This window comes from Camelus bactrianus, chromosome 14 (assembly GCF_048773025.1).
Source record: "Camelus bactrianus isolate YW-2024 breed Bactrian camel chromosome 14, ASM4877302v1, whole genome shotgun sequence".
Classification (NCBI taxonomy): Eukaryota; Metazoa; Chordata; class Mammalia; order Artiodactyla; family Camelidae; genus Camelus; species Camelus bactrianus.
This window is the reverse complement of record NC_133552.1, coordinates 69,282,746-69,307,174: the sequence shown is the minus strand read 5'-3', so window position 1 is coordinate 69,307,174 and position 24,429 is coordinate 69,282,746. Positions and strand designations below refer to the sequence as shown.

Here is a 24,429-nt window from a genome sequence, read left to right as displayed (position 1 = left end):
GGGGAGAAGGGGCAGGATTCGGGGCCAAGCTGGTCGGCTCCAGGGCCCTGGTGGGCGTCCTCGCTGCACCCATGTATCCTGTGCTTCCGGTGTGTGCCGCTCCGCCACCCCCGGGCGCAGCCGTCGGGACCCCGGGCAGAAAGGACAGCGGTACTTGCTGGACCTCAGAGGCTAACACCCCAGAGTCCGCTCCTCCAGCCAGGAAGCCAGAGGGGAGAACCAGGCGAGGTGGAGCCCGCGGCCTGTGGACCTGTGCTCACAGGTGAGGGGGGAGCGAGCAGGTGAGGGACGGAGAAGGCCTCCTCCTCGTCCCAGACGCTCTTGCCCTGACTCCAGCCCTGCAGAGCACACCCTGGGGGGGCCTGAGTGGAGGCCAGGCAAAGCCGGATCCGGGGGGCCTGGCATCCTCCGTCTTCCTACAGACACAGGCAGGCCATGGAGGGGGGCAGTAGGCCAGAGTTAAAGCATGATATTTTTTTTTCTCCCAAATATTGCTAGATGTTTAGAATTACTAATAGGTGTGGAGCAGAATGCATAGAAAGCACAAAGAATTAGGAATTCTAAGTTTAATTTTAAAATAACTGGTGTGTAAAAAACATATCTTTTAACATTCATTCATTCTTCTTCCTTCAAAGCACAGGTTTAAAAAAAAACTACGAAAATAGCTTTCTAAGGCTTTTTAAAGCCTAGCAGTAGAGTTTTTAAGAAGCAATTTAAATTCAAATGTTATATAATCATCTACTTAATGGCTCTTTTAAAAATTTCTATCCTTTTTCTTATTCCCAGTTAATGGCCTCAAAGTTAAATTTAGCTATGAATTTTTCTATTAAAAAAAAAAACTCAATTTGTCACAGGCAAGAAAGAAAGACTATATACCTTGTCACGAATCCATTTAAAAGACTGGCTCGTCATCCTAGCTAGCTACCAGAGGGTTCATTCATTCAGCCCTTCCCTGCCTCCTTAAACCAGCTCCCATCCCCATGCCTCCTGCCGGATGCCAGGCGGGAGGCAGGAACGGGCTGCCAGCATGCAGAAGCTGGGTGGCACCTTCAGAGAGCGAGGCCAGGTGAGGAAGCCCAGTCCCCAGAGGTCACACACCACCTGACTCATTGTCTAGCACTCCTGAAGTGACAGAAGAAATGGAGGACAGAGGTGCGATTTCTGGGGACTAAGGAGGGTGGGCAGGAGGAAGCAGGTGTGTGGATGAGGGACCGTGTGGTCCATGAAATCCATGGAAATGTCTTGTGCCTTGATATCAGTGCCAATGGCTGTGACCCTTTGTTAGTTTTGCAAGATGTGGACATTGGGGGTCACTGGCTGAGGGGCATGTGGTATTTCTCTGGATTATTTCTTATAACTGCATGTGGATCTCTGATGATCTTAAAATTAAGTTTAACTAAAGAAAGATGTCATAAAGGCCCCCAAAGATTGATTTTACTTTCACTTTTAAGCACTTTCTTTGTCTAATAAGCTCCTGTTAATACAGCTTGGTGGCACCTGATGTTTATGGCTATAGGAAAGGTATCGGATTGTCAAGGACCGTCAAGGATGTCAAGGATGTTAAGGATATTATTGGTCATGAGTTCTTACACATATAGCAAGTTTCATTTTTTTAAAGAGCATAAAAAGAACTTATTTTAAAAGAAAATATAACTGTGACTTTAAAAGTCAAAAAATGACATTTGAGTAATTAAAGAGGAATGAAGTTTTAAATACTAGGATGAAAGTTTGTTGAAATGTGTATATAATTAAACAAAATTTTTTTTTCTAATGGAGGTATGAGGAATTGAACCCAGGACCTTGTGCATGCTAAACACACTCTTTACCACTGAGTTGTATGCACCTCCCCATCCCCATCATCAAGACAACTCCTTTAAAAGATAACATTCCTTCTTGAGCTCATAAGGGGTCACGTGACCCACCAGGAAACTGTCACTAATATGTCGTTTGATGTACAGCCCCCGTCTGAAAAAACTCACGTAACTGCACCTTGACTTTCAACTAGCATTTTCAGAGCTTTCTGCAATGCTCTTCCCGGGTCATAAACCTCAAATTTGGATTGAATAAAATTTTCCATTTCTTTCTTAGATCAACTGATTAACCTTTCATCAACAGAACCAGTTAAAATCCACACCCTCAGTGAGTTCCCTCCTCCTCTCCCCTTCACCCATCCTTGACCCTCTAGAAGACCTTTAGACCCTCTGGACCCTGACCTCAAATCCCTCTCCTCCACATCCGGACCCACCTCCTCAACAATTTCCTTTAACCCCTGAAAATTCCCAGCTTGCCCAGAAAATACCTCAACCACTCCACTGCCTGCTTTTACCGTCTCTTCCCTCGCAGGGGCTCCAGAGAGCGCTGGGCCTGACCTCCAGGCACGAGGCAGATTTATGTGAATGCTGATGTCCGGACCTTCCGAGAGGAAGGCATTCCACTTACTTCCTGCTGCTCTGACATCAGACGGCATCAGCACCGGCCCCCAGTGCCCAGTGCGGGTGCAGCCTGACCTCCCCGGCCCCCACCACAGAGACCCCGTGTCCCCGGGACAGTAGCAGGTCTCTGAAACTGTAAAGCCCTTTCCCTGCATTCCCTGCTTCCCTCTCAGAAGGTTCTACCAAATTTAGAGCCGAAAACACCCATGAGCATCTACAGCCCCATCAGAGGGTGGGCTTCTCAGGGCTTTCCTCCACACCGGGCGGCTGGAGACGTTCAGCGGGCCAGATGCTCCCTGGAGAAGCCACCCCCTACCCCAGACGAAAGAACAAAAGACCCTCCCCTGGGGCCTGCTGCCAGAGGATGGCCCAGTGGGACCCTGAGGAAGAGGCTTAGACCACATACTCAGAGGGAGGGGAGGACAACCTGAAGCCACTGTGGAGGGATTTACAGAAACCGGGAATTAAATCAGAGGCTCCCGGGCGTTGGAATCCTTTGACTTCTGCCTTGTTAAAAATCTTTCTGGTATTAAAAAAAAGCAAATCCAAAATAGTGTGGCTGGATGGGCAGGAAGATCTGCTAATGTCATCACTGAGGCTGCCACCCAGTTCTCTGAAGAATTAGAAAGAACAGTCTTTGTCTTACTCCTCGAATCTTTACAGAGCAGAAGTGTGGCTTCAGAAGTCACCCAAGGACCACCCAGCCTTCTCACCACCCGCACTCAGGATGCTTGCAGGCACTGCAAAATGCTGGACACCGTGAAGGGGCTGTCCTGCTTCTTTTCCAGAGGAACTTCCTCCTTTGCAAAAAAGGAGGAGAACACGAGGAGGAAATTGCCCTAGTTCTCTAGTAACAGGAGACTTCTACCTGCTTTGTCAAAGGAAGATCAAAATGGCGCTGGTGTTGCCAGGAGAGCCTCTGAAACGGAGCCGCAGGCCCCTGGGGAGGTGGGGCTTATGCGTGTCTCAGCCCAGATGGAATCTCAACTCTGACCACTTACCGTCTTGACGCAGGCATCCAGAACATCTGCAGTGTTCTAGAAACTCAAGATACTTATCAGACCCTTGCCCTAAATAATTTTTGACAGCCCATCCCCTAAGGACAAATATTTCCTCTCTTCTGTCAGAGTCAATTACAATTCTTGCCAGACAACTTCAACAGCCCTGTGGCTTTTTGCCTTTAGAAGCCCCTGACGCTTCCTCTTCCCTGGAACACTCCTGTAGTTTCACCTGAATCTGTGTCCCTCAAGTTGCAATTCTTAAAGACCCCAAATAAAGCTCTTTGTTCTCTGCAGCGCCAATACCGACCGCTGTTTGACAGCATCCGTCTGTGTTTATACGTGCTGTGCGTGTGTGGCTTCTTCTATCTCAGGAGGCTGCTGCCAACTTAACTTATAAAACTCTTGAAGAGCTCTGTTTTAATTGGCTTAGGGAAAAATAATTATTTATACAAATTAAATATTCCTAAAATTCTTAGCAGTACAGGAGCTCGCCCAAGTGTTTTCAAGTTCATGCGATCTGGGGTAACAGCTGTCTTGGATTATTGGACCATTCTTTTTTTTCCCCCTATTTTTGTTTTCATTTTTTTAGATTCCACCTATAAGTGATATCATGTGGCATTTTTCTTTCTGTTTCCCGTCCACTTCACTTAGAATGACGATCTTCAGTATTGGACCATTCTTAGTGAGAGGTTTTGTGTGAAAGTCTTGCTTTACCGTCTGAACACTCCACACAGGAGATGAAGATTCTGTGCCCTTCGGGTTGTCTTTGCCATGTCTTTGATTGTTAAAGAAAGCTGAGTCTTCCCAATGTTGAAAATGCTAAGTTTTTTTTTTAAGCAATCACATTATCTCCTAATATTTTTTCTTTTGAAATCTTTTATTGTCACTTTGCTTAAGTGAGTAAGTATTGTTTTATAGTGATCTGTGATCCTGTTTAATCAAATGTTCAAACCTTTTGGCATTTTGGACAACTTCCCAAAATCAAATTCCAAATGTCATCTTCCTGACCTTGAGACTTTATGAAATTTCCCAGAGGATCCCAAAAGATCTCAAAGGATTTGGTCTCTCACTTTGTAAAAAGAGAGTTGCTAAACTAACAAGGTTTGCTTGATACGTTAAGTTGTGTTGGAAACATTCTCGATTGAAAAGTGATGCTTAATCTTCTCTAGGTTATATTTGTAAGGATGAAATGTTGTTGTTTCAGAAATTGTGTGAAGTTCCTAGAAGTCTGACAGCATCCTTGCTTTCCATGGTTTGTCCTAATATAATGTTACCAGTCGTTCCTCTTAACATGTTGATGTCACAGGGACAACCAAGTTGCCTTGTCAGTTGCAAATCCTCACCACGTTGTAAACCAGGGTCCTTTTAAGCGTTTTGTCATTTTTCACTCCGAATGCTCTTGTGATCAACTACAGGCCAGAGTTCTTCATTTTCAACAGAGAAGACTTGAGACTTGTGAAGGACTTGTGGAAGGACATGCTCTCTGGGAGGACAGGCTCCTGGTGACACTGCTCAGACAACTTTAAGATTATACCACCAGACTGGGTAAAAAATCTTCAGAACTAACGGAGAAGCTGACAGAGTCATAGAACTGCTGACCCAAGATCGAGCAGAACAAGAATTAATTACACGGGACTTAATGAACTGACTGAGAGTGGTCATGATTTTTGTGGGGTTTTTTGTTTGAAACTGCAGGTTCTTGAATGTTCTGTTTTTCCAAACTGAAAGACGCCTTTTCCTCTTTCTCTTAAGCCCTTTTTCTCTCACCTGTGGAGTTCCCCTGTCAGAAAGCCCTGGGTCACTGGATAGCTGACCCTCTGGGGGACCAGCTTCTCCCGTCCCGTGCCCGAACTCCTGTTCCCATGTTTTAAATTTACAATAAAGAGTGAACCCACAAACCCCTAAGCACCCCACCCATGACCCTAATAGAGGCAGAGCCCCAGCCCACATGTGCTCAGTCTCTCTCCTCTTCTACCGTAATCTCACTGGGTGGCAGAGCTGGAAAAAATTAAAACTGGGCTGGATTCTGAATTCTTCTCATTTTCTCCAATGTCTGGCTACAACTCTCCAAACTAATGTTTCCAATTTTTTCCCATCTGATTTGAATCACTAAAATGAAACCTGCCCTTCTCCTGAAGCCGTGCAAGTTAAAGGTGGACAACCTGATACAAACTTCAGACAAGTCACCACAGCAGCTCACGTCTGGGTGACCTTCGTGTCTGTTGCCGTGTGGGCCACTCAGGAAGTTCAAGTTCACCAGGGGGTCTGGGGGCCTCACCAGAGACATTCAAACTGCCAACCAGGAGCATCTGTCAGAGTGTCGGCCTGCCCCTACTCCATCTGAAGATGCTTTGTGCTCAACGTCTAGAAATCTTTACTGTTCTCGTGTGTCTCCTGGGGATCGGGTGAAGACGCAGATTTGGATTCAGGAGATCAGAGCTGGGTCCTGAGCTCTGCACATCTAACAAGCCTCTAGGTGAGCTGTGAAAGTCACCAAAGGCTGTCCAGCACTGAGGAAGGAACCAGAACAGGAAACAGGCGTGAGCAGAGGCGACCTCCACTTCAGGCCCCAGCAGCCGCCCCCCTCCTTCCCGGTACAGACCTTGAGCACAGCAGTCCCCCACCACACACACAGGCAGGGCCAGGCTCGCTTCCCACTGTGATGTCACACAGCCCGGACATTCCACAGTGTCCTGGAGACCGAGGCGGGAAAAGCCGAGGGCCCTTCAGGAGAGGGGCCTCCTCCTGCAGCGGAGGGACCATGGCAGCTAGTTCAGGAGTGGCCGTCCTTGTCCTGCTGCTCTGCTGCTGGCGGGGAGTTGAGCTCCAGCCGATAAACATGACCACAGGTACCCTCTCGGGGGCTGTTGTAGAAAACGGGGGCCACGCCTCCCCCCAGGGCGCCTCCCCGAAATCACCATTTATTCGCGGGCGAATGGAGCAAGTAGAAAAGTTGTTCTATGTTTGAAGAATTTTTCAGACCTAAACCTCCGTGGGAGGGTAGCATACAGTATGTATTTTAACTTTTTGTTACAGGAATTTTCTAACTAGCCCCAAATTAGAGGGACGGTGGGAGCAAAGTCCAGCACCCGGTTTCAGTCCTGTCCTCCTCACGCGCGCACAGGCACACTCGCGCTTCTGTTGTTACCGGAGTGTTTCAGCTCCGTCCGAGATGTCTCATCATTTCCCGCAGACGCTGCCTTACTTACATAAGGCATTTTTATTCCACATTCCTACAGTGTCATTAACACACTTATAAAATTAAAACTCCCTGCAGCTCCCAGTACCGACCACACTCAAACCTCCCCCAGGTCCCAGAACGACCTTTACAGGTGGTGGGTTCGAATCCCAGCCCAGTGGCCCCGCGTGCCTTTGGCTCCAGCCACTTGTCCTGACCTCTCAGGAGCTGAGGAAGGGGACAGTGGACGATGACTTCCCCGGAATGTGACTCCCTGGCTGAGCAGGTGCAGAGAGGGGCGGGGCCTGCATGACCCCCTCTTCCTGCCCGGAGGCTGTGAGCCCAGGTCCCCTGCTCCCCTGCTCCCCCGAGGGCCACCTCCCTCCTTCCCCGGGGGTCACCAGGGACGAGCTCAAGGACAGGGGCGCTGACAGGCTCCCCCCGCCCAGCTCCCCGGCTGGAGGAGCAGGCGGTGCCCAAGTTAACTGGGGGTCGGCCCAGCCTGGCCTGGGCCTGAGCAGGAAGGCAGGTGGTCACCCCGCCTGACTGTGTCACGAAGCAGCTAATATTTCCAGCTGCCTCTCCTCAAGATGCTGAGTTTTGAGACATTTACTGAGGACAGTGCCCTTCGGGTGCTGGGCATCAGAGGGTCTGTGACAGGTGGGAGGTGGTCACCCCCGCCGCTGCACGCCCTCAGCTGCCCGTTCCTTTTCCAACGGTCCGGCTCCCAGTGCCCTCGGGAACTGCTCCCACGCACGGGTTACACTGAGCGCTCTGGACGCAGCCCCAGAGCCCGCCCCATCTCCCGTCCAGACACAGACGCCCTTGGGTGACCTTCAAGGGCTTCTCAGCTGGAGAGCAGCTAAAGGCAGATGGGAAATGGTTCTCTCTGCTCGGACTCCTGCCTCGGTGGGCCCGGGGTTGGCCCGACCACGAGGCAGGAAGGGGAGCAGCAGCCCTGGGCCTCCTGCGGGAGGAGGGGACCCCCTGTCCTCCCCAGATCAGCCAGCGCGCAACCGCAGAACTCAACAGTGAGCCTCTCCCGGTGGCCAGGGTGTGCACTGTGCAAATACGGAGAAAGAGCAGTGGGACATTGGAAGGCGGGCACAGGGCCGGTGGAAAACTGAGTAAGGAAGAGGCGGCAACAGGCAGAGCAGAGGGAACAGCCACACTTGACAATGCACTTCAGAACCCGGGCGGATATCACAAAGCATAAATATTTGTCTGCATACGCTCCCGGGCTGGCACAATGCCTCCAGTGTAATTAGGGACACACACAGCATGAAAAGAGTGTTTTTGACAAAGTGCTTGCACTAGCAGCTGTACCCATTCGCAATGACTCATTAATGTCGCCTCCAAAGAGAACTGTACTTTGCCCGTTTACGGAGGTCAGCATGCTGGGAAGCGATTGTCATCGCAGCACAGACCTTTTTGTGTTGTTTCCCCGCATTGTTCTAAGCCCTCGTGTGTGCAGATGAGCCCATTGGTATGCAGATTGTCCATCATTAAAGCCATTTGAAAATCAGCGTCGTCACTGGTTTAGTGCTGGGACTTGAGTGTCTGCAGATGCCACCTGAGCACTCCGTGCGCGGCAAGGGGAAGCCGGCCCTGCCCAGTGGTCCTCAGGGTGGCCGTCGGCTCTCTGGTCTGCCCCCGCTCCCCAGGGCCGGAGGAGGAGGCTGATCTTGACCTGGAGTGGAGGCGGGGGACCCGGACACCCAGCTTCAGGGGGAATGCGAGGCCCTCCTGGTGGTGGAGTGGCCGCGCGCCGGCTGGGCCTCGGCACAGGCCGGGCCAGGCAGGCCTGAGGCCAGGACCGGACTCCGGGGACCCCAGGAGGACTGACTTCTGCGGTCAGCTCCCCCGTGGGACTGGGGCCACCCGGAGTCGCTCTGCTTATGGAAGGAGCCAGCAGGCGGGCGGCCAGTCTCTCTGGGTCCCCCGCCCACTAGAGAGGCACCCGGCCCATGGCCACGTACACTCTCCACATCACATCCCTCAGCACCTGGACGCGCTCCTGGCTGGAAGCGGCCACGCAGGAGGCAGAGTGAGGTTACTACAGGACAGGCGTGTCCCTCCTCACTTGTCCCTTGAGCACGGGCAGGGCGCGGCCGTCCTGGGAGCCAGACGCTGGTCCCCCCCACCCCGAGGGTCGGGACGGTGCCAGCCAGTGCTGCCTGGGGGCGCAGGTGTCAGCTCCAGCACGAGCACATGGCGTGTGTCCTCACCTTCCCTGCTTCCCAGATGAGGCCCAGGAACCCTGTGCCGGGCTCCTTCCCCGAGAGCGGGCTGCTGGGCCCCGCAACACCACTCTATGTAGCGGGACGTCAGTGCAGATTCAATGAACTTTGTTAAACTATTAGGGTTTTTATTTCCTTCCCCTCCCCGCCCCCAGGTCCAACTACTGAAACAATGAGCTCAAAAAGTCAAGAGGATATACCCGGAGTATTCGGTAAGGAACCTCCTCTTACCAAACTTCTGGCTGTACCTGGACGGGTCGGGTGACCGTCACTGGGCGTCTCCCGGGTGACCTCGTGCTAGTGGCACAGGGTGGAGGGAAGTGATTTAACCTGAGGCTGGAATCACGTCCCCACGGCCCCGCGCAGGCGGGTGCGGTGGGGGAGTCAGACCCCCTTAATGATGCTGCGTGTGGTCGGACGGGACGGTCAGAAGCGCCAGGGCCAGCCAGGTGGTCAGGTGGACTGTCCGGGAAGCATCCAGCTCCACCAGGTCAGGGAGTGGCTGTGACGAGGACCCGCACGTCCTGGCGGGTCTGACAGTCACTGTACGTGGGGACTAGAGTCCTGACACGGTACTCGCTCCGTCCGTGGGGCCCACCGCCCGGAGCCCCAGCAGCCTTTGGGGAAAGTTCAGAAAGAATCGAGTCACTGGGACTTCCGGTGGTGTTCTGGGCTCAGCAAGCTAACCCTGCAGGGGGACTGCAGTGCCCCCCCCCCCGGTGGAAAGCAGAACACCTTAAAAGTGAGAAATCCTTGCCTCTGGGAATAAGCAAAGAGGACCCCACGAGAACAGCCCAGGCTGTTGGACCAGAGCTCGCTGCACAGGGCTCAGCCCCGTCACGTGTGTGGGTCAGAGACCCAGGCAGGCGGGGAGGGGAGGCTCACGGTGGGCAAGAGGATTCAGGAGTGTCCTGGGGGCAGTGCCGGGGGGACAGCTCGGGGGTGTCCTGGGGGAGGTGCCGGGGGGACAGCTTGGGGGTGTCCTGGGGGAGGTGCCCGGGGGGACAGCTCGGGGGTGTCCTGGGGGAGGTGCCGGGGGGACAGCTCGGGGTTGTCCTGGGGGAGGTGCTGGGGGGGACAGCTTGGGGGTGTCCTGGGGGAGGTGCTGGGGGGACAGCTCGGGGGTGTCCTGGGGGAGGTGCCGGGGGGACAGCTCGGGGGTGTCCTGGGGGAGGTGATGGGACAGCTCAGGGGTGTCCTGGGGGAGGTGCTGGGGGGACAGCCAGGGCTAGGGGTCCCCAGTAAGTCACTCCTGGCTTCCTGCAGGGCAGACTGACTCCCGGGGGACTCACTTCTCTTGCTGGTCAGCCAAGCCCTGCCCCCTGCCTGGCCCACCCGCGTCGGGGCCCCCCACCCCAGCCCTGGGGAGGGGTGGCTCTGTTACAGCCGAAGGGCTGTGCACGGCCCGTCTCTCGAGGTCGTGCCCTCACACCCGGCTGGTTTGCTCCAGACAGAGACCAGGGTCCCAGGCGGGGCCATCCTCGACCCTCCAGCACCTGGACTGTTCCTGGTATACAGCAGGTGCTCAATACATGCTTGTGGTTCTCATGAGTATCCACCCTTCTCTGTAACCCCAAATCTAACCAGACACCACAACGGTTTAGGGACCTAGAATGGGTTCTCCCGCCCGGCAGCTGCCCAGAGAAGGGGCCAAGGTCGTTTACAAGGTGTTGCTAGAGCAGCTGCACCAGCTGAGACTCGACCGGCTTCCCGAGCGGAGCCCGGGGCAGCTCAGCCACGTGGGGTCGTGCTCCTGTGGCACCAGCGGTTCCACCGCATGAGGCCGTGTCCCTGAGGTCACCCTGGCCGGCCCTCCCGCTGGTGCCCCACGTCCCAGATGGCGTCCACAGCTCCAGATACCAGGGCCACTTCCAGGGCAGGAGGAAGCGGGGTGCAGGTCCAGACTCTGCACGTCCGTAGCCCACCGGCTGCAGGGGTCTCAGCACCCCGCTGGTGCACTGCCCCAGGCAGGTTCTGGTCCGAGGAGGGTGGCGCGGCCGCACATGGGCCAGCGCTTCCCCGCCCTGCCGGTGATGTCTGTGTCCTGTGGTATTTCCGGTCTTCTCCCCCGACTTGAGTATCCCACGTGAGCTGGAACCGGGGACCAGACGGCGCTTTGCCAGGACTGACGGCTCCCAGGATGTGGGACCTTCATGTACAAGAGGAAAATCAGGGCAGACCGAGGCAGGTTGGTCCCCTGTGCTGGGTTCACATCAGCAGAAACCCAGCGTGTGGACCGGCTGGTCGGCGTGACCACTGGGCAGCAGGGATGAGGACTCACCCCCATCCATTTGCTGTGTATTGTCTCAGCCTCCACCAGGGTCCCAGAGTGCGTTGGGCGCCTCCCGCATGCCCTGCTTTATTTGAACCCCATAAAAAGCCTGATGAGATAAACACAGACCCCATTTTACAGACAAGAAACTCAAGGTCCGGGAGAAACTTGTGTAAGATCACAGCTGGTGAGAGCAGAACCAGAGTGTGGTCTGGGCTGCCCGACACAAAGTCCAGGACTCATGCGTTAGAAGCTTCCTGGGAGCGGTCAGAGGATGTAAAGGGAGGAAACACGGCTGCGTTAGGTAGAGGTCAGGAAAGAGTCTTCACCCGCCTGCTCAGGGACAGCACAGGGGGGTCTCAGAGAGCGGACAGGACAGCAGTGGGGCAGGAAGGAGAATTACAACCATGCCCGGGGCCAGGTCCCCAGCACCGTACCTCTGGAGGGGTAAGGGGTGGGCGGGCAGTTTATTGTCCAGGTACCTGGATGACCTCAGGTTTTCATAAATTATTCAGGGAGTTTCTTTAGAACTCCAGACAAGCTTCTTTAGAAACCAAATTCCACCTCCACGGAGTTCGCTGTGTTCTGTTCCGGTCCGCCGATAGCTGACGGCCATAGGTCCCCGTAGAGCAGAGGGTTAGGCCCTGCGTCTCAGCTTTAACTGTCCTTATGTGCTTTTCCCAAGATGAAATTCTAGTCGAAGACATTTTGGATCCAAACAAATCAACATTCCTTGAAACACAAAGACCGCTAGTAAAATCAACAAAGGCTGCAACAAAGAGAAAAAGTAAGTACAGCTGTGCGGCATCCCGGAGCCCGAGGGGCCTGCGCAGCCCCGTCAGGTCAGCGCCCTCGGAGGCCGGCTGCCTCCGGGGCAGACGCAGGTGGAGACGAGAGGGAACGTGTCCCAGACATTGCCGTGCTCCTCCCGAGACTGGGGAGGTCAAGCCCAGCCGGGCAGAGACCACCTCCCTTTATTCTGGGTGGTCTCTGGTGCCCGTGCATGAAAGGCCTCGTGCTTGGGGGGCAGGTGGGGCTCGGCCACTGCGGGACCACGGGGCACACGGGAACAGGAGCATCAGCTACCCAGCACGTCGGATGCTCACCGCAGCCTCCTAAGAGCCGGGCAGTGACCGTGACCCCACCCGACAGGGGTGAGGCAGGCCTGAAGGAGGACGGGCCCAGGAACACACAGCTAGCAGTGAACAAAAGCAGCACGCTTTCCAAAGTGCGGCTTCATAGGGTCCAAACACACAGATGAGGAAACAGCACAGTGAGGTCCAGGACGGAACATCTGGTTGACCCTGGCTAAGGCGAGAGCCCTGTGTCAGAATCCACAAGGGGTGGGTGAAAATGCATTCAGCAGCAGCGTGGGGAGAGGGGGTCGGTCAGCATTTCCTGGAAGTGTGGTGTCCTGATGTAAATTCCAGTCCGGAGGGTTAGCTCACCCAGCATCTGCTGAGGCCCAGACAGCGGGCTTCGGGGAGGTCAGGGGACGCCTGACTGTTGACACGTGAACTTGCCAAAGCACACTGTCAGCGGAAGCTGAAAACTGTGTTCTCATTCCAGCCTAGTGTCTTAAAGTGCAGCACAGAAGAAAATGTTCCTAAGCGTGTACGTTATGTTTTCCCTCCTTTTTTCCATGCTCTTCACCAAAGCAGCCCATAATAAGGCCAACACTAAGAAGATGGAGCATGAAAAGAAATTCTCTGCTGGGGAAAAAGGCAAACTCTTCTATAACGGTAAACGCAGCCGGGCAGTTCCTGCCTGAGCTCAGGCGTGGTAGGAGGACAGACAGACAGATGCAGGCAGGACGCCTCCTTCACGAGGGGGAACAGAGTAGTTGGAGGCGCGGCTGCTCCACCTGGGTTGGACTGGTTTCCCGCCTCTGTCAGGGCTGGGGAACACCAGCCCCACCCCTGCCCGTGCGTCTGACCCTGGGCAACTGGAGCCGGGAGGAGCAGACCGAGATGCTGTCTCGTGGGTAGGTGGATGCCCACTCCCTCCCAGACTCTCAGTTAAGTCAGTGCTCCTCCCCTAGGGCAGGTGAGGTGGGGAGAGCCCGGAGTGTCCCCCAGGGGTGTCCCCAAGGAGTGGGAAAAGCGTCCCTCCGACTGGTGTGCTTGCTAGAATAAAGACCAGTGTGCCAAGCCTCCGAGGCCGAGGGGCCCGCGTCCTGCAGGATAACAGCTTCTTTTTACCCTAAAGACCAAGCAGGAGGAAGGGGGCACCTGCAGCTCCTGGGGCCCCCAGGTGAGACCCATGCTGGGCCCTAGACTGGGGGGGACCAGGTCACGGCTCGCAAGGCTGACGGTGCACCAGGCGCGCAGGAGGGGAGCTGACTCAAATACACATTCCCGGGCTTGACCAAGCGTCTCTGCAGATGGGGGCCAGGAACCTGCATTTCTGTCTGTTCCCCAGTCTTTCCATTGAGCCTGCCTCTCGTTTTGGAAGATTGAACAGGAATAGGATTCCAACTACAGTTAACATTATAATACCTCTGGATGTGTTCCAGTCCTTGACTTCTACGGAACCTGATGGTTATAAACTAAATACAGCTGGACATCCTTTTGGCAGTGGGCCCACAATAGGAGAGGTCGCAGGGTGAGTCCATGCTGAAGGGACTGACCCTGAGCTGGAGTGGCCTCAGGGACACACTCGCTCAGCATCGCACCTGTGGCGTTCCCTGAAGAAGCAGGAGGAAGTAAGAATGGCTTGAACATCCTGGGACAGGCTAAGCGTGAGAGTTACGGGAAGGTCTGAGTCTGGGGTCAGAGGTGGGGGACAGAGGACAGGGTAAGGTGAGCCCCATCAGAGAAGGCACCCACCCATCAGGGTCCTCAGAGGGACCATGAGACCCCCAAGCCTGCCACGGGGCGGACAGGGCTGATCAAGTTCCTCCCAGTCCCGGGGCTGCCCTGAGGCTGGGCCGCCACCCCCCCCTCCCCAAACCGCCCCCCCCGGCACGGGGCTCTCTGAGCACCTGCACTCGGCGGATCTGGGCCCCCAGAGGCCGGCGCCAGCTTTAATGCCAGTGAATCTGTTGGTGCCCCTGTTTCGCTCCTGACCCCAAGCGAGACCAGTCTCTCTAGAGACTGAGGGAAAACAGAGGTAAGATATGAGTTCAGAGCAGGACAGGCGAAGACCAGCCTAGAAGGGAATTTGGGGGCAAACAGAGGCTGACTGCAGTCTGGAGGCAGGAGGAAGGTGGCACCTGGGAGGCTGAGGGGACAGAGCGCAGGGTCCCTGAGCTGCCCTTGTGTGGAGGCCGCTCCGCTCTCTCCTGTGAGCTGCTCTCGGTGAAGCTGAGCCCAGGATGCCCGGGGTGGAGGGGCGGGGGAGGAGGTGCCTTATCAGCAGCACCTCTGTGAGCAGAACCTCGCTCCCTGCTCCTGGCACATACCCCACCTCTGGTGCAGCTGCCCGCAGGGGGTTTCCCCAGGAGCAGGGGCGGGTGGCGGCCCCCTGGGCCTGTCTGGACCCACCAGCCTCTTGGCAAACAGACACTGCTCGCTGGCACAAGCCCAGGCCATTGGTGACCCAGAGAGAAGGTGGCGACGTGTGCATGAGACAGACACATGCGGCACGTGGAAGGAGGCCAGACCCGGCCCCCCGTGATGCCCTGTTCCTCTGCCTCTGCCCTCCTGCCCACAGAAGCCAGGCACTGGGGAGTGACGTTGTCAACCGTTGTGGGTTTGGTTCTGAGGCGCACGCCTCATCCAGCTTCCTCATGTCACAAGGCCAGGGGCCAAAAAATTTGTTGTTAAGTTTCCTAAAAGAATGCTAGGGCCAGGGGACTGCAAGCCGGGCACTTCAGGTCAGCAGTTTGCCCCCCTCACTAACTGGAAACGCTTTGGCTCGGACAGAATAGCGAAGGGGCCCTTGGTCTCTGGGAAGGCTTGTAGGCTGTGCTCCCCCAAGACCCGCGTCCACAGCCCGAGGGCCCCCTTGGCATGTGCCAACAGAGCATGTGTAATTCCCACCTGTAAGGTGTAGGCGGTGGAGTTAAAAACACACAGGCAGCGCTGGTGATTCTGCAGCAGGCAGGCAGAGCCGCCTCTGACCCACGCTTCCTCCTCTTCCTAAGCGACATTCTGCTCCTGAGGCAGCAGCACCTGAGGAGAGGTGTGAGTGGGAGGAGGGCAGACCAGGTGGGTGCCGAGGCTGGCCGAACAGCGCGTTCACGGCGTCATTTCATCTTAACCATTCAGACCATGCTGGGTGTGACTCGCCTGGGGAAGATGTCCTGTGCTGGCAGGAACTTCCATGCAGCGAAGGAGGATGAGGTCCATCTGGCTAGAGAATTCAGTCCCTCTAGTCCCATCCTGTATTTCCCAGCTGGAGAAGCGGAGGCACCACTCTGTTAAAGACTGCCCCGTGTCATGTTTCAGGCTGGAGGTGGACTGGGAACTGGCACCCAAGCAGGACTGATGCAGGTGTGTGAAGAGGTGGTTGGAGCTTTGCCGGAGGAGACAAAAGCCTTAGCCTTTTAGTTGGGTCATGATAGAAGCCTGGATGGACCGCTCCGAGGAAGGCGACGTAGCCACAGGCAGGAAGTCTGACGTGCCAGTTAGCGGGCAAACGGGTCATGGCACCTGGGTGCGGGTGACGTCTCCAAGATTCGTGGAAGAGCCTCCTGGCCGAAGCGGGCACAGGCGGGATGGAGGACGGTCACCCTCAGCAAAGACTACGATGGTCCATCTGAACAAAGATGCTTCTGTGCAGAGTGTTGTTGGCCACGGGCAGATTGTCTGCAGCTACTGATTAACTGGGCGTGGGCTGCGTGTGCGCACCCAGCGTCCCAAGCGCACAGGTGGCAGTGGCGGCGTGGCTGGAAAACGAGCAACGCGGAAGCAACAGTGTGGGTGAGGCAGGATAATGCGAGCATTTAAAATGGAGTCTCCGTTGTGAAATCACCTTAGGCTTACAGAAAATCTGGGAAAGCGGCACGAAGAGCTTCCTGCGTTCCCTTCACCTGGCCTCCCCTGGGGTTACACCCGGCGTAACCAGAGCACCGTCACGAAGACGGGGCATTGCCACTGAGGGACACTAGCAGGCAGCCTACAGACCTGATGCAGACTTTGGTGGTTATCTTACTATTTTTTTTTTTTCTGGCTCCAGGGTTCCACTTTGCCTTACTTCCCATGTCCCTTAGGTCTCCTCCAATCTGGGAGGTGCCCTAGTCTGCCCTTGTCCTTTGTGACCTTTAAGAGAACTGTCTAGTCCCTTTGTAGAATCTCTTTCAGTTTGAGTTTGCCTGAATGTTCCCCACGACCAGACTCAGGTTAGACATTTTGGGCAAGAACACTGAGGACATGATGCTCTGCCTTTGTCTGTGCAGCGCGGGACATCGTGCTTGATGCAGACATATCTCTCAGCAGGGATATTTACTTCCTCACTTGTTTAAGGTGGTGACTACCAGGCTTCTCCGTAACCAAGTTAAACAGTTTTTGCCTTTGTAGATAATTAGTGTCTTGAGGGGAGGTACTTTCAGACGGTGAAAATACCGTATTTCTCGTCCTATTTTCACCCATTAATTTAGCATCCATTGCTGCTTACCTACAAAAACGATCACTGTAGTATTTGCCGAAAGTGTTTTTCTGTGTCCATCAGTCCTTCTACACTCATTAGTTAGAATTCTGCTGTGAGGGAGAACTCTTTCTTCTCCCTTCATATACTAATTTTTTTTAACTTTGTTTTTTACTGAAATGTAGTTGATTTACAATGTTAGTTTCAGGTGTACAGCAAAGCAGCTCAGTTATACGTATACATATATATTTTTTTCCTATTCTTTCCATTATATGTTGTTATAAGAAACTGAATATATTTCCCTGTGCTATATAGTAGGATACAGACTGAATCTTTTTTTTTTACTTTGGTTTTTTTAACTTTTTTTTATTGAGTTATAGTCATTTTTACAATGTTGTGTCAAATTCCAGTGTAGAGCACAATTTTTCAGTTATACGTGAACATGCATATATTCATTGTCACTTTTTTTTTTTGCTATGAGCTAACACAAGATCTTGTATATATTTCCCTGTGCTATACAGTATAATCTTGTTTATCTATTCTACATATGCCTGTCAGTATCTACAAATTTTGAAATCCCAGTCTATCCCTTCCCACCTCCCTCCCCCTTGGCAACCACAAGTTTGTATTCTATGTCTATGTGTCTGTTTCTGTTTTGTATTTATGTCCTTGTTTTTTAGATTCCACATATTAGCAATCTCATATGGTATTTTTCTTTCTCTTTCTGGCTTACTTCACTTAGAATGACATTCTCCAGGGACATCCATGTTGCTGCAAATGGCATTATGTTGTTGTATTTCATGGCTGAATAGTATTCCATTGTATAAATATACCACATCTTCTTTATCCAGTCTTCTGTTGATGGACATTTAGGGTGTTTCCATGTCTTGGCTATTGTAAATAGTGCTGCTATGAACATTGGGGTGCAGCTGTCATCCTGAAGTAGGGTTCCTTCTGGATATATGCTCAGGAGCAGGATTCCTGGGTCATAGGGTAAGTCTATTCCTAGTCTTTTGAGGAATCTCCAGAGTGTTTTCCACAGTGGCGGCACCAAACTGCATTCCCACCAGCAGTGTAGGAGGGTTCCCTTTCTCCACAGCCTCTCCAGCATTTGTCATTTGTGGACTTTTGAATGATGGCCATTCTGACTGGTGTCAGGTGATCTCATTGTAGTTTTGATTTGCATTTCTCTGATAATCAGTGATGTTGAGCATTTTTTCATGTGCTACTTGTTTATTCCATTATGTGTTAATATCCATGTGAACTTACTGACAGTTGCTTTATTCATGAGGTAACAAACCACAAATACTTAGTTTCTTAGACTCTCAGATTTGGGCATTCAGCTAATTGCCAGTATTTTACAAACAATGCTGGGATTGATAACTGAGACATGTGTATTTTCATATTGTTGGAGGGGGAACTTCAGGGTAGGTATCTACAGTAAATTGCTGAGTCAAAAGATAAGTGGTTGTGCTTGAACCACCAAACAACCCACAGGAGGCTGTGCCAGTTCGCACTGCTGACAGCGGACTCTGCGGGTGCCTGTTTCCTCGCAGCCCAGGCTGCAGAATAAGTCGTCAAACTTTGCCATCTTTGCCAACCTGATAGGTGAGGAGTGGTATTTCAAAGCTGTTTAAACTCATATTTCCCTCAGTATAAATGAGTTGGAACATCTCACATGTTTATGGATCATTTTTATTTATTTTTGTGAATTATCTGTTGCCATCTTTTCCTCATTTTTCTCTTAGTTTTAAAGAATTCTTCATAGATGAGGGATATTGGTCTCTTGTCTGTGATGTCCATTGCAAACGCTTTCTCCCAGTTGACCAATTGTCTTGTGCTGTTGCTTGAAAGTATATAAATACAGGCTCATGTGGGTTTACGGTTTGAATTGGTCCTTTCTGCATGTTCTGGTCAAGGTGAGAAACAAGCGGAGTTTTAGAGCCCTGGCATTGACACTGCTGGGACACTTAGTAGAGGCAAATGCAAGGTTGCTTTGAAGGAACATCGCCTCACCCAGGCTACACATGATTTCCTCAGCCAAAAGCCCTGCCAAATATGAGCCTGTAATTCACACACAAAACACGTAAGGAAACACTACACCAGGAGGGAGAATAAAACAGCAGGTGTAGATGAGAAACTCAGATAACAGAAGGATCTCGAAGCAGAGAGTAAGTGCGCTTCAGAACCTCCTCATCCGTTTGGGGTACAGAGCGGCCAGGAACACTGCTCCCACCCTCACGATGCAACGTTGTGAGACCTCCAGGTTCCCTGCATGTTGAGTACCTTGTATCGAATCCTGGACATGGTAAATATTATGCTGCTCTAATTTAATCCTCTGGAGAACACGGATGTTTTTATTTTAGCAATCATTCAACCTGGTGAGGTTCACACGGTGTATTTTGTCTTGCCGTGTATTGCTGGTCGTTCAGATCTATCCCTTCTCAAAGGTTCTGCTGGTTTGAGTGTCTTGCGTACATGCTGGTTCCATGGTGAGGCTGGGACTGCAGGGTTTCATACGTAGAATTAGGAAATCCATTTCTCCAGCATTCCCCCCCTGAATTCCCTTGGGCACTCTGTGTTGAGGGGCTCCTCTCCCGCTTCCTACGGTTAGAAGAGTCTTGGAGAGGGGAATGGGGGCAGCAGGCTGAGGGTCTGGGCAGGAAGCTGGCCTCACACAGCTCTAGCCTGGGCCCTGCCCTGCTGGGTGCTGGTTAGAGCAGCCTCTCGGGACGCTCCTCTGAGGACTGTGTACGAGGTTGAGCCAGTAGAAATTCCTGTTTGTGCAGATCAAAGGTGGTCCAACCCAGTCTCTGAAACACTTTCAAGGCCCCTGCCCTACAGAGCGCTCCCCACATCAGGGTCCTGCAGGAAGGTGGGACCCCTCCCCTCTCCATCCTCCATCCTCCATCCTCACTCGGCGCCCGCGGTCTGCTGGAGCAGGTGCTGCTCCCCTGCTCCTGTCCCCCCAGACAGAGCGTTCCCTTTGCTCAAACACCTCCGCAGCACTCCAGCCTCCTCCCCAAGTTGACGCAAGACCCCCGCACAGGGGCTGGCTCAGGACTGTTGGCTCTGTGTTCATTTATCCCACAAGCAGAGCCATCCCACGTGTTTTGGTCTCATCGTCTGGGGCTGCCCTGAGCTGTGCTGATGACCTCCCCAGACATGTCAAAGTACAGGCTCCCTGCCCTTGTCCTCACAAGCCGTACCTCGGGGTTACGGGGCAGAGCGGTCCAAGAGTGGGGCTCCCGGGAATGAATGTCCCGTGTGAAGCTCCAGGCCCTGCAGCAGGGGAGCCTCCTGGAAAACCACTCGCTCCGCTTCCTGGCCTGGGATAGTTTCCTTCATCTACGAAGGGGCGTGATGGCACCTAGAGAGATGCTTTCCTTTTCCTGAGTCTTTTATACTTGGCTTCTGAATGCTTCCTGTCCTCCTCTGATACCTGATGTCACAGGGCGCAGGGGTGGAAGGTGAGGGAAAGAGGCAGGAACTGTGAATGACGAACAGACAGAGTCTATGTTGACCCAGGAAGCCCAGCTGATGCTCCCGGCGCCTTTCTGAAACGACTGAGGGGCTCATGGTGGGACACAGGGACCCGGGAGACGAGCGGCGGGGAGGAGTCTGGGGTCAGGCGCCAAACTGCCTGGGGAGGGAGAACACGCGTCTGGAATTAAACCACAGTTGTGCGTCAAATCTTGATCACTGTGCTTAATTTTTCCTGCAGAAGAGGACAGAGAAACACTTTATCAGATTAAAAGCCTAGCAGCTCTGGAAAAAATCATTGAAAGTCTTCGAAAAGCTTTAGGTAAAGGGAACTGGGGACCACCCTGGCAATAGATAAGTGTGGAGGATGGGGCCTCGTGCTGGGAGTCTGCCCCTCTGATACAAAAAGAAGTTAAGTGTCCACTCAAGGGACCCCATGCCCTGGGAACAGCTCTCTGGGAGAGCAGGTGACTCAGCCCTGGGGGACCAGCCGTGAGCCCTGCCGAGTCCAGGTTCCAGGAGTCACGGGCCTGAGTGGGTGCCCCCTCCCTTCTCAGCCAAACTGAGCGAGAGCCTTTCCTCTTTCCCAGGAAACACTGTGACTCAGGGGGCCATCCTCACACGCTCGCACAGTGTGGTCACCTGCCCCCTGTGACCAGCCCAGGGAGGTCCCCCGCGCACCAGCCAGACCCGCCCCTCTCTGCCGGCGCCTCCCCCCAGGGCCCCGTCTCCCCCTGCCATCACCTTTTCAGACACGACTTCCTAATGGCTGAAGTTGGTCCATGCTTTCCCCGTGGCTTCTGCCCTGGCCCCAGGCTTGTCCCCAGAACTTTCCAGAACACCTCTGAGCCTCTTCTCCAGGCCAGCCCTCCTGTCCGCCCAGCCTCTCCGAGGCAGACCTGGCAGTCACATTGAACACTCCTGTCAACCCCTCCTGTGTCCTACACGCCACATGCCTGTCCCCTCAGCTCATTCTCATCTACGCTTTACTGTGCACCTGCCGCACGCCAGGCCCGGGTCTGGTCCTCGGGACTCACCCCCGCAGACAGAGCCCTGGCTCACCGAGCTCACGCCCCCGGGCTGCTCGGCTGGGCCTCGCTGCTCCGCCTGCGGGAGTTTCCGGGTCCTGCCTCCTCCTAACGGTGGCTCCTCCAAGGCCCCCTCACCCTCAGTGAGACGGGACAGCCATCTCATCCTGAATTTAACACTGGTGAGGAGGGGTCCCAGGCACATCCCTGGGAGCTCCTGTGTCGTCAAGCACAGGCCAGGAGCTGCTCTGAGGTGAGGCCTCCTCCCCTCAGACTTTGGGGGCCAGAGCCAGTCCTGGGGCTCCCCCACCTCCCTGCCCGCTCCTCCCCCACCTCTTGTTCCCCCAAAGTTGCCGGTTCTCTCTCCTCTCCTCTCTCACTGCCAAAGCCCCCTAAACCCACACTCCCCACCTTCCCTCCATGTACACACGCCCGTGGAGCCCTGACCGCTCCGGGGTCTGTCCTGCATCCTTAACATCCCCTGAGCCTGACCAGGGTGACGTCTGGCACCTTAAACTCAGAACGCCCCGGGCCGGCCTCTGCCCCCACCCAGGACTCGCTCCTCTTCCGTCTCCTTCCAGCCACATGGCTCCTCTGGGGACACTGAGGACGCTGCCCCTCACTGAGGTCCCGGTCGACTCAGGGCTGGTGGGGCTGGGTGGCAGCTGAGAGTGCAGGATTTGGAGCACTCTGACTTGGGTTCAAATCCTGACCAGGCCCCCTGTGAGCTGTGTGACCTTGGGGTGACCTTGGGCAAGGGACAGAATGTCCTGAGGTTCAGATGCTCGTCCTCAAAGTGGGATATTCAGAGCACCTGCCTCACTGGGGTGCAGGGGATGGAACAAGGTGATGCTTGCTGAGGGCTTAGCCCGGTGTCTGCACACACCCGCCCACCTGTGGGAGGGCCACACCTGAAGCGACCCCAGGAAGGCATTTGTCCTGGGTCAGGGACTACAAAGGAGGGGACCCATCACTGCTCCTGGCACCACCTTCCTCAGCCTCATAGCCCATCCCTCAGCTCGGAGCTCATGGGGCTGAGTGAACTGTGGGAGGGTCTGAAACAAACTCATAGGAACACCTAGAATTTCTCAAGAACACCTTTTCTTTCCAAACAGGAAACTCTCTCATTAAAAGAAGAAAGTATAAAAGTGTGTTCAGGGGAGCCAAACACCACAAGGGGAAACAGAGCCTAAACTGAGAAACCAGGACTGCCTGGGGGCTGCCCGCTCCCCACTGCTGCAAGGAAGGGAGACAAAATGGAAGTGCTAACCACTCTGTATAAAGAAGAGTCGCTTTATTCAAGGAGTGCCAAATAAAATGAACCTATTTAAACATTAAGTTAGAGGCGGTGTGGGGTTTTTTTCCCCTTAAACAAAAAAAGAAATGACATTGATTGAGCCTGAAAAATAGTGTCCAAAGCTTCTATTGTCCACTAGGATGAGCTTTGAAACAACGTAACCTCAGCTGTGCATCAGGGCCCTCCAGAGAAGCAGCGCTAACAGGATGTACACATAAATATAGAAAGATGGATTGTAAATAAATTGTAAAGACTGGGATCCCCTGACTGTGGAAGCTGACAGCCCCAGGCGCTGCCGCTGGCAAGCTGGGCCCAGGACAGCCGACGGTGTGGCTCCTGTGTGAATCTGAAGGCCGACAGGCTGGAGTCCCCAGATGAGCCGACGCTTCAGTTCAAGTCCAAAGGCAGGAAAAGGCTGATGTCCCAGTTGTAAGGCCACCTGGCAGGAGGAATTCCCTCTTACTTGGGGGTGGGTCAGACTTTTGTTCTATTCAGCCCTTCAACGGGTCAGATGCGGCCCACCCAATCCACTTTACTCAGTCTACTCATTAAAAAGTTAATCTCATCCAGGAACAGCCTCATAGAAACACCGAGAAGAACATTTGACCAAGTATCTGGGCACCCATGGCCCCGTCACGCTGCCACATGAACGTAACCATCACATCCATCCACGAAGAACCAGAGCCTACACAGTCCCGACAGCCAGCCCTCCTGTGCCTCCCCCGCCCCCGCTGCAGTTTCCTGCAAGACGCACACGCGCGTGCGCGCGCACACGCACACACACACACACAGCACGCTTCATGGCCTCGTGAAGGCTCAGAGAATACAGACCGGGTCTCGGCAGTGTGGAGATGAACCAGCATTCCAGGGAGCCTCGTGGATGGACCCTCATGGAGCCGAGGCTGATCCCACCTCAGCATGGCCAGGCCATTGACTGCCACTGTCCAACCCTGAGGGTGCTTAAATATTTTGAAGCTGACCCCTGCATGACACCAAGATCTCTGTGGAGAAAAAAAGCTCTCCGCTCCCCAGGAATGACCCAATTTCAAGTAATTTTCAATGCACTGGATTCCAGTTTATCAGAATGAAGTCAGTGTGGCTCAGAGAGCCTGGGACGGGCCCTAGGAGCTGGCCCTGCCTTCCCACCTGCGAGTCTTGTCACTGTCGGAATTTCAGCTGAAGAGGATCTGCCCACCAGCATTTTCTGACAAAAACCTTTCTTTCAGCAACTGTCCACGTTGGTTTCTTATCCACACTGGTTCTGGCTGTGGATGAGCCTTTGCTCAGCACACTGAGGCGAGCAGGCCGGAATGTGGTATCCGCCCCATTTCTCCAGAAAGACGGGTCTGAGGAAGTTCGTGAACCTTGTGTCAGCGGCAGCCACGGAGAGAGAACTTCTGTCCCGAGGCACAGACCGGGCCATGGGTGGTGTTCGTTCTCAGACACCACTTTAAAGGCAGCTGGAGATCAAATCAAACGAACTTGTCTGTGAGTGCCAGCTGTGCGCTCTTCTCAGGACAGACAAAACCCTGTCCTGTCCTCCCCTGAGGTCGTCAAGTCGGCTGTAAAATCGAGGGCTGGGGGTGGGAGTCCGAGAATGAGATCTTTAATCCAACCTGGGATCCCAGACGAGGACGCTGAGGCAGAGAGAGGTCACCGGGTAAGCCGGTGTCTGAACAGGAAGCACTGCCCTGCTCCCCGGCCCCCCCATTTCTGTGACACGGTCCTGCAGCCCCTACAATAAACGGAGAGGTCAATGTCGTTATTTCGGGTTTTGTTTTCTTGCATTGGTTTGCTTGGGCTGCCGTAGCAACGCACCACTGACAGGGTGGCTTAAGCAGCGGAAATTCATCGTCTCCCCGTCTGGAGTCTGGAAGTCCAAGGCGGAGGGCAGTGTGTCCCTTCTGAGGCCCTTGTCCTTGGCGTACAGACAGCCATCACCTCCCTGCTCATCACCTGGCCTTTCCTC

The 24,429-nt window shown here is 54.0% G+C and overlaps 1 protein-coding gene across 1 annotated transcript; it reads left to right on the top strand.

Moving 5' to 3' along the window:
• The first annotated feature begins 120 nt into the window (after nt 1-120).
• LOC141579804 (uncharacterized) lies at nt 121-24,074 on the top strand. Its single transcript, XM_074378635.1, has 8 exons — nt 121-6,377; nt 8,564-8,658; nt 8,801-8,937; nt 9,007-9,063; nt 11,809-12,239; nt 18,209-18,260; nt 20,377-20,457; nt 22,279-24,074. Exons 1-8 carry the CDS (start codon nt 6,096-6,098, stop codon nt 22,359-22,361), a joined length of 1,218 nt encoding a protein of 405 aa, XP_074234736.1. The 5' UTR covers nt 121-6,095; the 3' UTR covers nt 22,362-24,074.
• Nucleotides 24,075-24,429: the final 355 nt, after the last annotated feature.

What these genes read in the sequence shown, in the direction of transcription:
- LOC141579804 (XM_074378635.1), top strand. Translation starts at nt 6,096, where the DNA reads ATGTCACACAGCCCGGACATTCCACAGTGTCCTGGAGACCGAGGCGGG. An exon ending in TTCGCGGGCGAATGGAGCAA is followed by an intron (nt 6,378 to 8,563) that starts GTAGAAAAGTTG and finishes CCCGCCCACTAG; the next exon opens with AGAGGCACCCGGCCCATGGC. An exon ending in CATCTTTGCCAACCTGATAG is followed by an intron (nt 18,261 to 20,376) that starts GTGAGGAGTGGT and finishes TTTTTCCTGCAG; the next exon opens with AAGAGGACAGAGAAACACTT.